At 45.8% G+C, this 12,644-nt stretch overlaps 1 protein-coding gene across 5 annotated transcripts in view; it reads right to left on the bottom strand.

Annotated features, from left to right (window-relative positions):
* Positions 1-4,309: 4,309 nt before the first annotated feature.
* Positions 4,310-12,644, bottom strand: part of CSTPP1 (centriolar satellite-associated tubulin polyglutamylase complex regulator 1) — a 133,727-nt gene continuing 125,392 nt past the window's right edge. For all 5 annotated transcript variants that reach the window (XM_075927617.2, XM_006135343.5, XM_075927619.2 and 2 more), the window contains one exon: positions 4,310-12,509. In XM_075927617.2, the coding sequence (XP_075783732.1) occupies positions 12,329-12,509 (181 nt within the window). In that variant the 3' untranslated portion in view covers positions 4,310-12,328. The remainder of the gene's footprint in view (positions 12,510-12,644) is intronic.

Here is a 12,644-nt window from a genome sequence, read left to right as displayed (position 1 = left end):
CTGCGTCTCCCTGGTCTGCTGGAGGGGGGGCACTAACTTCGCGTCTCCTTGGTCTGCTAGGGGAAAGCAGCTAGTGCGGGGTTGCCTCACCCCGTTTGTAAGTAGGGATCCGATGTAAGTTGGATCCATGTAACCCGGGGACTGCCTGTATTCCTTCTCTGGTCACCAGGACACAACTGACTGTGGCTCTCTGGAGCAGGGGGGTAGTAGAATCCATTGTATCACCTAAGTCCCACCTGTCTTTAATTTGCTCTATATGCATTGTTTTAGCTTCAGACATTAATTCTACTCCTCTCTGCCACACTCCAGGCTGTGCTCAGCTCTCATGAGGCTAAGATACTATATACATCATGACCTCCTATGACACACCCAAAATAAATCTGGATGAGGAAGTCTCTGCTTTCACCTCAGCCACCTGGAGAGTACAGCAGACAGCATTGATCTGTGACAGCAGTGGGCAATAATATTTACAAGGGAACCACTTAATGAATTTTGGTACATGGTCATGGGCCAGCTCCAACACCCCTGGAAGGTGCAGGCCTGGCATGGAGCTGGGGCCTAGTCTCCCCCTAAAGGTGTCTGGGGACAGGCAGGCTTTGAGGTAAAAACACAGCAAAGGGCTCCTGGCCCTGCCACTACCATGTTGCCTGACAGCTTTAGGGGGAAAGTTCTGGTAATTAACAACATGGGTACACCATTTTGGAGAAGTCCAAGCAACAACATGGACTTCATCTTGGCTGTCCTCTTCCTTCCTCCCCTGAGGGTGCTTTCCTGCTCTTTTTGACGTTTTGGTGGGAAAGCTAGACAGACACATGACCTAGGTTCTGCCTAGCAACAGCAGCTTATTTAAGGGCTGCCCCTTCGGTTCCAAGGGGATGCCCTTCCGAGTGACAGAATCCAGAGCTACTTCGAGGGGTATGCCAGCACCACGCATATAGACTTCAGTTGTGGGAGGGTGAACATATCTGCATGCAAGAGGTGTGCTACCAGCTGCCACCCCATATCATTGAGGACATACACCCACGACGGTGCTGAGAAGGGAGAGGGAAGGTTGACCATTGCCAGAGCAGATCTTACACAGCCCGATTGCTCTTTACCTGTGATACTATCTGGAGGCAGAATCTGGAGCTGTCACACTGCTGAGAGGGCCCGCAAGCTCCAGGCTATTGTAATGGTTTCATAATACTCCATTTCCTTACCTGGGTCCTATCCTGGGGAAGGGAACTCACCTGAGTAGCACCACTTTTATGTTACTTACCTTTAGTTGTGTGGATCCTGGTTATATCTATGTTTGTTACTTTGTGGTTTACCTTTCATCTACTTTATTTGAACTGTTAAAAGCCCTACTTGTCGGAAAAGGCAGAGGCCCAGGTAGCTGCTGGCTCCTGGCAGCATTTAGACCCCAATGGGGTGTGTGTCAGCTGCTGGGCCGGTCGCAGGGAGAGGGGCAGAGGGCAGCTAGCAAGCTAGGGAAACTCAGCCATTTGCTCCACAGAGATTGGGGGGGGGGGGGGCACATGCAAGAGGACATGTAGTACGGGAATGGGTCAGCTGGGCCTGAGGGTGAGGGAAGGAGTGATGGGAGCCCCGGCCTGGGGTCACTTCCTGGCCCATGCAGCCTCTGGGCTGGGCCTGGTTTGTTTTGGCAGATCCTGATTCCGCCAGCCAGGGCCTGCAGGGCTGCTCTTATGTCTGTGCCCCAGCCCCGTCCACCGGGGAGGGGAGGGGGTGAGGCTGGGACAGGAGCATGCGTAGAACCCAGTGTGTGTGGCTGTTATGGCCATGGCCCCATCCCTGCACATGCATCAGTGAGACTCTGGTGCCGCAGGGGCTGAATTGAGGCCTGCTCTGGCGGTGCTGCTGCCCTGGCATGGTGCAGCCTGTGGAACTTGCGCCCGTGTAGTCAGGCTGCATCGCAGGACACGGTAACTGCGGTAAGTGGGCAAGGCAGCCTAGCAGTGAGCAATAGGGTTGCCAGGTGTCTAGTTTTGAACTGGACAGTCCAGTATTTGAGCTTTCTGTTCAGGAAACAAATTGAGGAAATAGAAATGTCCAGTATTTTCTAAATAAGAATGTAAGGTAGACTCTGATGTAATGTCAAGTGTGTCCGGTATTTTTGTTGAAACCATCTGGCAAGCCTAGTGAGCAAGTGCCCATCCGGTGGCTGCCTAGCACTGTAGTCCCAGCTCCATGAGGTGGGTCTTGTGGGCCAACACTTGCAGTGTAGCAGAATCCAGGCTCCAGCCCAAGCATGGCTGTGTGAACTGCAGCTCTAGAGCCAGGCTGGGCAGCATAGGAAGCTCTCACCATTCCCTGGGGGCAGGGTACATTTAAGATCAAGGCGAAATCCTCAAATGCGGGGTGAGGGGTGGGGGTTCCTGACACAAAACAACCAAATTTTCTGTATAAAGTGATGTCATAATGCAAAAGATTAATATTTACATATATAAATGCAATACACACATGTCATATCTAAAATTTCCCAGTGCCACTTCAGTTCCCCTTTTAACTTTCAGGCTTTACTTAGAGTGCACTGCAAAAGCATCATCACAATGCCTCATGTGCTTGGTCTGGTGTGCCACAGTGTACCACAAATATGTGAAGCTGCAGAGGTGAAACTGCAAATGGCAAGGGTTTTCTGTACACGTACTCACGTGGGAGTGTGGTACTCTTGGGGTTGTGGAATATGTGTGGTGGGCAGAAGTGGCTAAACTGCACCAAAAGGCCAGGATTTGACCCCAGGTGTAAACCTAATGTGCCCCCCATGCCACCCCAACTAGCTCTACACAGATTATACTAACTCAGGGATTGGACATGGGAATTCTGTGCCTTTGCATATTTGCAGAATAAGGATGTTAAGTATCAGGTAATTGACTAATCAAATAGTCCAGGCTTGGCAAAATAGAGTCCACCAAGCCACCGGATCCAGCCTACAGAGGCAGCGGGGAGCAGAAATGTTGCTCCAAAGCTCAGTTTCTGTTTTAAAACTGGAGGGGAGCAGGGGAAGTTTCATGAGCCGCCCTACCCCCAGCACAATCCCACTGGCCTGTTTCTGGCCAGAAACTAGCCAATGGGAGCTGCTTGTTTGAATAACAGCCAGCCAGGAAGAATAACCCTGGCTCAGTTATTCAATGAAGTACATGGCCAGGCTGGCTGGCTGAGAAACATTTTAAGCTCTGTGAGCCTTAGCTCTGCAGGCAGGCTGGCTAGTTTGGAAGTTGGCAGGTAAGTCTCTTGGCCACAGCCTGCTTCTTGCACCCCAGTCCTCCCCTGCCCCCAACCCTCTGCCCCACCACTCAACATACCCAAACCCTCTGTCCCCCTCTTACAGCCCTACCCCCTCTCAGATCTGGCACCCCAATCTCCTGCTCTAGATCACAATACCTTCCTACCCTAGAGCACATCCCAAACCCCTGCATTCCAGTCCCCTGCCCTATGTTACAACCACTTCCTTCACCCAAACTCCCTCCCAGACTCCAGTCTCCTTCCTGCACCCCAATCCCTTACCCCCAAGCACCCAACCACCATCCCAGATCCCTCATCTCCTCCATTAATATCATGGAAGAGTGTGGCCCTCAACTACTTTCCAAAAACTTGGAGCAGCCCCCCTTCAAAAATTATTGCCCACCCCTGGAATAGTCTATTCATTTTGCATCCGCTATTCAAGTAATCGATACGGTGCCTCTGCCTTTAAATGTAGCAACAGCCCTAGGGTTCAAAGGCGAAAGCGCTGTGGGGAACTGGGGGCCAGCTGGGGACTCCCCCACTGACCCCGAGCTCTGTGAGGCACTGCTGCTTTGAAAGGTTGTGTGCAGCCTAGGGACACCCCAGCTGGCCCCTGGCTGCACATCTTTTCAAAGCGGCAGCACCGTGTGAAGCCCAGGGTCTGGCCTCTATTTGATAGAGGCAGCGGGGGGGGGAAGCAACTAGTTGACTATCTTGTTGACTCTCTAGGGCCGTGTCCAGACTCAGGGTTTTTTTCGGGAAAAGTAGTCTTTTCCCGAAAAAACTTCCCCTGCGTCCAGACTCAAGCCGCGTTCTTTTGAAATTATTTCGAAAGAACGCGGCTTTTCTTTCGATGGCGGTAAACCTCGTTTCACGAGGAAGAACGCCTTCCTTCGAAAGTTCCTCTTTCGAAAGAAGGCGTTCTTCAATGTAAAGAGGCCATCTTCGAAAGAGAGCATCCAGACTCGCTGGGTGCTCTTTCGAAAAAGCGGATTTCCTCTATCGAAAGATCCGCCTGCTGTCTAGACGCGATCTTTCGAAAGAGCCTCTTTCGAAAGAAGCCTGCAGTCTAGACATAGCCTAAGAGTCAACTAGTCCTTCAAATCCCTAGTGCAGAATTCATGTTCCCTGCAGATTTTTTTCCTCTTCTCAGCATACATGCCCCTGGAAGGGCAGTGTAATTATACCTTTTGCTCACCAGGGGCTTCTGTGGCATCATCCAAGAGGGCATCTGGCTTACCCAGTGGAGCAGCCAGCAATGGTAAGGGAGACAGCATAGGCTACTTTTCTCAGAGCCATATTCTTGCAGAGCCAGATGAGGGGAAATAGTATATGGGGAGGATAGACACAGGGCTGCTGGGGGAATCACATAGAAAGGTTCAGAAGGGCTAATGGGGGATTCATCGGGATGGGGGCACAAGAGCTAGTGAGGTGATAGCATTAAATCAGGATTGAATAGGAGTGTGGTGCAGGGAAAGTTGGGGATGTGCCTGAATGAGTGGGAGAGGCAAGGGATCAGCCATGGTCTGCATGGTGAAGGGGCCCCAATTCCCTAACAACTTCTCCCTCACCACTCCAAAGAAAAACCTATTTCATACTTCTCCCCTCTACACACAACTCTTCAGGATCATTTTCTGGCTCTCAGCAATTATATTCTTCTCCCTCAGCTCTTTTACCCCTGAATCCACCAACTCTTTGCACTGCTTCTAAAGGGTTTTGAAAATACATTTCTGTACTATAGTTGAAATTATTTACTCAGAGTTCTATATTAACACACTTAGGCTACGTCTACACTGCAGGCTTCTTGTGCAAGAGTTCTTTTTGTGCAAGAGTTCTTTTTGTGCAAAAGCATCCATGGCAGTGTGGATGCTCTCTTGCGCAAGAAATCTCTGATGGCCATTTTAGTGATAGGGGTTTCTTGTGTAAGAAACCCCTGCTGCTCGTCCACACATGCCTTTTTGCGCAAGAGCTCTTGTGCAAAAAGGCTTATTCCACATAGAAAGAGGAATAACTCTTGTGTAAAAAGTGCTGTGTTCTTACGATTTACTGTATTTTTTTCTCATGCAAGAACGTGCTTGTAATGTGGATGTTCCAAGTTTTTGTGCAAAAACTGCAGTATAGATGTATCCCTATTGAGGAATACGTGTGTGTGTGTGTGTGTGTGTGTGTCACAGACATTTGCTTACAGGTATTTTGAAATTAATTACCAAAATAATTTAATCTGGTGTGATTATTTTGTTACTTTGGCAAATAAAATATTCAGATTTTAAAGTATTGAGGACAAAATGTTTAACTTTTTGGCACAGTACCCTCCCAGGAGTAACTTGGACCCAGAGGTAGAGGGTCCAAACCTGAGTCAAGCAAGGAGTGAGGTTTTAAGCCCTATTGCTTTGCAGTGTTGACAGCCCCACTAGCCTAGTAGTCTGGGAGCCAGCCAAAAGTCTCTCTCAATCCCACAGTATGATTTCGTTTTCTGCACAGTAAGATTTGGTGGCTAGTGCAGTTTTTCTCCACACTGCACTGAAGTGTTAGAGCAGCCACATTTTGGGAGGGCATTAGAGAGTATAGTCCATGGGTGGGTGGACTGAGCGCCTCCCCAAAATGCAATATAGACTTGGGAGCAACATGTTGGGACCAAGGGTACAACAGTTCCTAACCTGGGGGTTACAAATCAATGTAGACATTCAAGCCTTAGGTTAACAAACTCAGGGTCTGCTAAATTCAATTGTACTAACCCTGGATTTACAATGCAATGTAGATATACCCCATAGTGCATTAATCCAGAATGGGTTACATCTACATTGCAAGCAAAAGACTTGATCTGGGGGTCCTGGCTTTACTCAGGCTTTGACCCTCCATTCCCATGGGCTATGTCTACACTGCAGGCTTCTTGCGCAAGAACTGTTTTGTGCAAGAGTTCTCGCGCAAAAGGTCTTGTGCAAGAGCGTGTCCACACTGCCATGTGCTTTTGCGCAGGAGATTTGTTTTTGCACAAGAGCGTCCATGGCAGTGTGGACGTTCTCTTGCGCAAAAAAGCTCTGATGGCCATTTTAGCCATAGGGGTTTCTTGCACAAGAAACTCCTGTTGCCTGTCTATACTGCCTTCTTGCACAAGAGCTCTTGCACAAGAGGGCTTATTCCTCATGGGAAGAGGAATAACTCTTGTGCAAGAAGCCCTCTGTTCTGATGCTCTACTGTAAATTTACTTGCACAAGAACGCGTGTGCAGTGTAGACACTCCACAAGTTTTAGTGCAAGAACGGCTGTTCTTGCGCAAGAAGCCTGCAGTATAGACATAGCCATGGGGTTTTGGGATGCTGGGTTTGAGCCCTGGTTTAGAAGAATTTGCATGTAGCAGGAAAGGGGGTTAAGCTTGAACCTGAGTTTGAGCTCTGGATTTATTCTGCAGTGTAAACATGCCCTAAAAAATATCCCATGTCTCTTCACTGGTATCCTTCACAGCTGTGGTAATAGAGGTCAGAATGCCCAGAAAGCCTTTTTGAAGACTTCAGTATCTCCCTCACACTGACCCTATTGATGAAACAATGCTGAATCTTTCTCATCCCCTTCACCTCACATGCCAAGGATGCAATTCATGTTCTATGACATGATTCATAATAGCACTGAAAAGGCAAAAGGTCAGGCCTTCCTGGGTTTTGCATCTATTGCTTCTTATACATCCTATAGCAGAACCAGTAAGTCAGGGCATTTGAAGCAAAGCAGAACTTGGTCCCGAACTCTGGTTGTGTGACAGTCTCAAAGGGGTAGCCTTATTAGTCTGTAACTTAAAAAAAAAAAAAAGTAGTCCTGTAGCACCGTAGAGACTAATAAATATATAGTATCATGAGCTTTCGTGGGCCAAAACCTACTTCTTGTGTGGTTACTAGAGAACTAAGACAGTGGACTAGCCTCAGTTTTTAAAGCAGTGGTTTCTGGATGCCTTCTAGGAATGCAGGGGAATTGTGAGAAACTCCCATAAATCCCAGAGGAAAGCACATTAAGACCTAATGTACTGGTACTATTTCTTAGATTTTTTTTTCTCTTCTCCTGCCACACAAACTGCCCCCTTCCACACACAAAAAAATAACTACTCCCCCCCCCCCCTCCCCAAAGTGGCTGGGGTGAATGCTGAGCTCATGCTTGCTGAGTGAGATTTCCTTAGGAGCTGCTGAAAAGCTTTCATGCAGTGTCTGAGGCAGCTGTGGTCAGGCAATACAGCAAACAGACCAGCAGCTAATGGTGGTTTTGATGGACTAGCCAATGCATCATAAGAGGCTCAAAATTAGTCTTGCATAAGCGAGCACTGAATATAAATTAGGGCTGTTGATTAATCGCACTTCTCAAGCAAATAATACAAAAAAATTAATTGTGATTAAAAAATTAATTTTACTGTTAAATAGAATACCAACTGAAATTTATTAAATATTTGTGGGTGTTTTTTACATTTTCAATATCGATTACAACACAATACAAAGTATACAGTGCTCACTTTATATTATTTTTAGTACATATATTGTAAACATTATGAACAAAACAAATATTTTAAAATTCACTTCATACAAGTATTGAAGTGCAATCGCTTTACTGTGGAAGTGTAACTTACAAATATAGATTTTTGGGAGGAGGGGTACAAAACTGCATGCACCCAGAAACAAAACAATGTAAAGCTTTATAAACAACGGGAAGTGCATGCATCTGACAAAGTGGGTCTTTGCCCACAAAAGCTTATGCTCCAATAAATCTGTTAGTCTATAAGGTCCAGAGGACTTCTCGTTTATGCCGATTCAGACTAACACAGCTACCCCTCTGATACTTGTCACAATGTAAAACTTTAGCGTCTACAAGTCTACTCAGTCCTAGTTAATGTTCTACCAATCACTAACACAAACATGTTTGTTTAGATTAATGGGAGATACTGCTGCCAGCTTCTTGTTTACAATGTCATCAAAAAGTGAGAACAAGCATTTGTTGTGAGTGATTTTGTAAGTTGTAATGTTATGTGATGATTTCTGTAAGACTCCATTTTGAGAAACTCCATTTTGAAAAGGCCTGATCACCTCAGCAAGGGTAGAGCTAGGTCAATCTGTCTGTAACTGGATTTTTCCACCACAAGCTCCTGAACATTCTTTTACCTCAGAAGTTGTGCACCGCAGGGCTGTCAATCATAGGAACTTTCGCACCACTGAGTTAATAAAAGCCCTGCACCTGTCAGTCAAAGTCAGTGTCTCTTCCCTTCGTTTCATCTGAGACCTCGTGAAGACAATGCGACTCTTCAGGTAGCTCAAGCCCCTAGCACTGCAGAATTCCATCAGTGGTATGGTGAAGGTTGGAGCAGATACTTACCATCATAGGATCCAAAGTTGTCACCTATCTCTCCGCTGGGACCTCCTGGTGTTCCTCCTGACGAGTGTCCAAATAGCTCAAAGCCTGAGGTCCCAGGCTTCATGCTATATTTTACTTCCATTGACATCGTAATATAAACTTTCTTCCTGTCTGGGGTCTATACGATCACTCATTCCTTCCTCTTAACACCTGGGATATTGTGGGGTCTAGGCTTCATGCCTGATTAATAGTTTCTGTACTGTGTTTTAAAGTGTTAAACTTTATGGATGCTGGCTGTTTATTATTGATTGTTTAATCATTTCCCCCATTTTTCCTAATTATTGTTAATTGTCAATATGTGTGTTCACTTATTTTAGTGTCTGTTTTTAATTTACACTAATTAGGTAAGATCCTTGGCGGTGACAGATACAGTATTGCCCAGGAGGCTTGTATTTCTGAAACAGGAACAACCCAGATGCAGGGTTTTCTTCATTTTTATAGTTGCCTTTGTCCCTGAGGTAACATGATCATATGGCACTTTTGTAGCCAGCACTGTAAGGTATTTACGTGCCAGATCTGCTAAACATTTGTATTGCCCTGCTTGCTTCAGCCACTGTTCCAGAGGTTGTAAGTTTAACTTTCATGATAAAGAAATTGTACTGTAGTACTTGTATGAGATTAATTTAAAAATACTTGTTTTGGTTTTTACAGTACCACATATTTGTAATAAAAAAAAAGTGAGTACTGTACACTTTGTATTCTATGTTGTAATTGAAATCTATATATTTGAAAATGTAGAAAATATTCAACATTAAAACAAATGGTATTCTATTATTAACAGTGTGATTAATCATGTGAGTCATTTTTTAATCACTTGACAGAAGGAATGTGAATGACTAGTTGCTCCCCTCTCCGTACTATCTATCAGAAAGAGGCAGTGGGGGGTGCTTCAAACCTTCTCTGGGCTGCACATGGTGTTTCAAAGCGGACGTGCTGCATGGAACCCAGGGTCTGTGGGGGACAAAGTCCCCTGCTGGCCCCGTGCTCCCTGCAGCACTTTTGCCTTTGAAGTGTAGCTACAGACCTGGGGCTATTGCTACGCTTCAAAGGTGGAGGCACCCTTATCAACTAATCGAATAGTCAATGCAAATTTCATTGACTATTCGATTAGCCAAATAATTGAAATTTTACAGGTCTACTTGGTCTGACAGCCCTAATATAAACACATTGTGGACCCATACTTAACATGACACAAAAGGATAAGGGCAGCTTAATCTCTGCAGTGGTGCTGAGGCCAGTATAGGGACAGAGGTGTTGTTGCTTGTCCTGTATGTGCCACAGTGATGCCACTTCTCTTAAATCTGTAACTGCCAAAGCCGAGCTAACAATAATCAATCTATAGGCCAGTGTTGAGGTTCTTATGATGAACAGTGCATCTCTTTGTGCTAGTTCAAAATCACGTGTTTAATATATGGGGAGTATAAGAACCTTAATTATTCATGCCCTTCCTTGCTTTTAACTTGTATGTTGTTTATAAACTGTAAGTACAGTGTTGTCAGAAATTTCACCTGGTTTTTAAAACAAAGTTTTGGTATTCAAAAGTATTTTTATTGAGCTCTGTCCGTGCATTCCATGTAGTACAACGTAAGGTGGAAGCCAAGACCCTGTCTAATATCAACCTGGCACAGTAAGGATAGGCCAGAAACTGCTCACATTGCACAGCCAGAGAATGTGGACACCCTCCCATGTTTTTGCACTGTTTGGGATCAGGCTTTCCACATTCATTGGCTCTTTATTGTCGGTTTGCAGGGTTTACGCTATCACTTAGGTAAGCTGATGCTCTGACTGCTTCCTTTATTCAGCAAATGCAGTGCTGTGAGTGAGCTGCATTGGCTAATGCATTTGGGGGTGCTGACTTCAGAGCTGACACAGCAAAGTGGGAACCCCAGACTCTACTCATCTGGCACTAAGTGTTTTATTCCCTGGATTGTGTAGAGACTCAGATGACAGCTAGGAGTGTTACAGAAGTTTAAATAAAATAAATTACAGTACATATATAACTTACCAGCTCTTTTATGCTGGGGCTGGGGCAGGGGCACAGGTTGGGGAGGAGTTGAACATGCTTATTCTTATAACAGAATACTCAAGGGCCAAGTCCATTTGGTGCCACTAAATGAAGCCTAACTTTTGGCTGTGTAACATTGCCCAATTTAGTCCCAAATCTCAGATGAACTGCTCCAGTTGTTCTGTACCTCACAAACCTTTGTGAAGGGGAAGAGGGAAGGACTTCCTGAGCAGCAGGAAGTGAAACCCTGAGGAACTAACTGGTCTGTGAGGCAGACCCAGACAAATTTATGAAATGCCAAACTCAATTCCCTCAGTTTAGGCATCCAGGGCAGTGGAGGCCAAGCTGCTATAGTTCTATAGCCTGATTAGCAATAATTCATGGGGGGATCCATTCTTTTAGGAACAGAATCCAACTGATGTTTGCTCCATTACTGCTCTGTTAATGCCTGCACTCTCACAACAGGTAACTGAAGGTTAGTCAAGTTAACCCATGCCTTTTCTTTCTCCTTGTTCTCCAACACTCCATCCTACTAACACAACAGCTAAAACACTATGGCTACGTCTACACGGCAGGCTTTTTGTGCAAGAACAGCTGTTCAGTATCAGAAGAGAGGGCTTCTTGTGCGAGAGTTATTCCTCTCCCCCTGAGGAATAAGCCCTCTTGAGCAAGAAGGAAGTGTGGACCGGCAACAGGGGATTCTTGCACAAGAGACCCCTATGGATAAAATGGCCATCAGAGCTTTCTTGCTCAAGAGAGCGTCCACACTGCCATGGATGCTCTTGCGCAAAAGCACATGGCAGTTTGCGCAAAACAGTTCTTGCGCAAGAAGCCTGTAGTGTAGATGTAGCCTATATGTTTATAGCCCAGTAGGTCTGTGACCTGAGAATTGATATCCTGTGTCATCCCAGATACTGGATTGAAGATAGTGGATTCTTCTCTCTAGAATCTAGAGTCTAGAAGATGTAATTATAGAGAAGGTGGTCCAAGGAAGACAGCCTCTAGAAAGAAGCCTTTTGAAAGGATAACCTAGTACAACACATGAGCCCTACATATGAACTACAACAGGAGTACTGCAATACTGTAGTACTTATTAACTGAAATCTAATGTATTTTTACTTTGGCATCTCTTGAGCAAGGAGAAAACACGAGATGGTGTGAAGAGGTCAGCAACTATATCTTTCCTAATTTTATGAACTTCTGCTACTGTAGTAACACAGGTGCAGTTCTGCCAGGAATAATTATAGTAGAAGCACTAGTACACTGCCTGCCCTGGGAAAAAAGCAGCTGTAAATCACCAAATTGTTTTTACATCAGAACTAAGCAAAGTTATACAACAAAACACCCACTCTCTGTTGCTAGCACCTGTCCATCTGCCCCAGTGTGAGACCAACAATGGGAGACTTTCTTACCGCTCTGAGTAGAGAAAGATTTTTGTCCTGTTTGCCAGCAGAGGGCAGCATAACTCTATGGCTGGGTGTGGCCTCTGGAGGAGTGATTCCTCAGCTAATTAGGGGATAGGAGAATGGTGGTGTCTTGCCTAGCATGGGACTGGCCTGCCTAGTAATGGGGAACAGTGTGGATGTACCTGCACCTACATGCAGTGCACAATAGGTAGGACTCATCTCCAGAGGGAATGCCCATCACCTTTCATTATCCAAGATAAGGTGCTGTTCCCCCTACATCCCCACCAGTCTAGGGGAAGCTAGGAGGAGGATTAGTTCTCAGAGGAGTCTGTCTCATCGGTGGAGCCATCACCCTCTATATCCACTTTCTGGCGGTGGTGGAGAGGTTTCCAAGGGGAGGTCATTCTGGAGGAGTTGCGGGCAGACAGGTTGGTAATGTCCCCACTGGAGCTGGATGGAGTGGAGATGGAGAGCCCTGAAACCTGAGAGAGTCTGAAAGAGAAATGACAAATCCCAGGTGGCCTAATCTGTTATATCCATCCCTTGCCCTGGAGCAAGCTAAAGATAGGATCACCAGGCCAATCTCACAGCACTAGTTCTGTAACACATTGAAAGATGCTTACAGCA

The sequence above is a fragment of the Pelodiscus sinensis genome, chromosome 5 (assembly GCF_052426305.1).
Source record: "Pelodiscus sinensis isolate ZL-2025 chromosome 5, ASM5242630v1, whole genome shotgun sequence".
NCBI lineage: Eukaryota > Metazoa > Chordata > Testudines > Trionychidae > Pelodiscus > Pelodiscus sinensis.
This window is presented reverse-complemented; position numbering and strand designations above follow the sequence as displayed.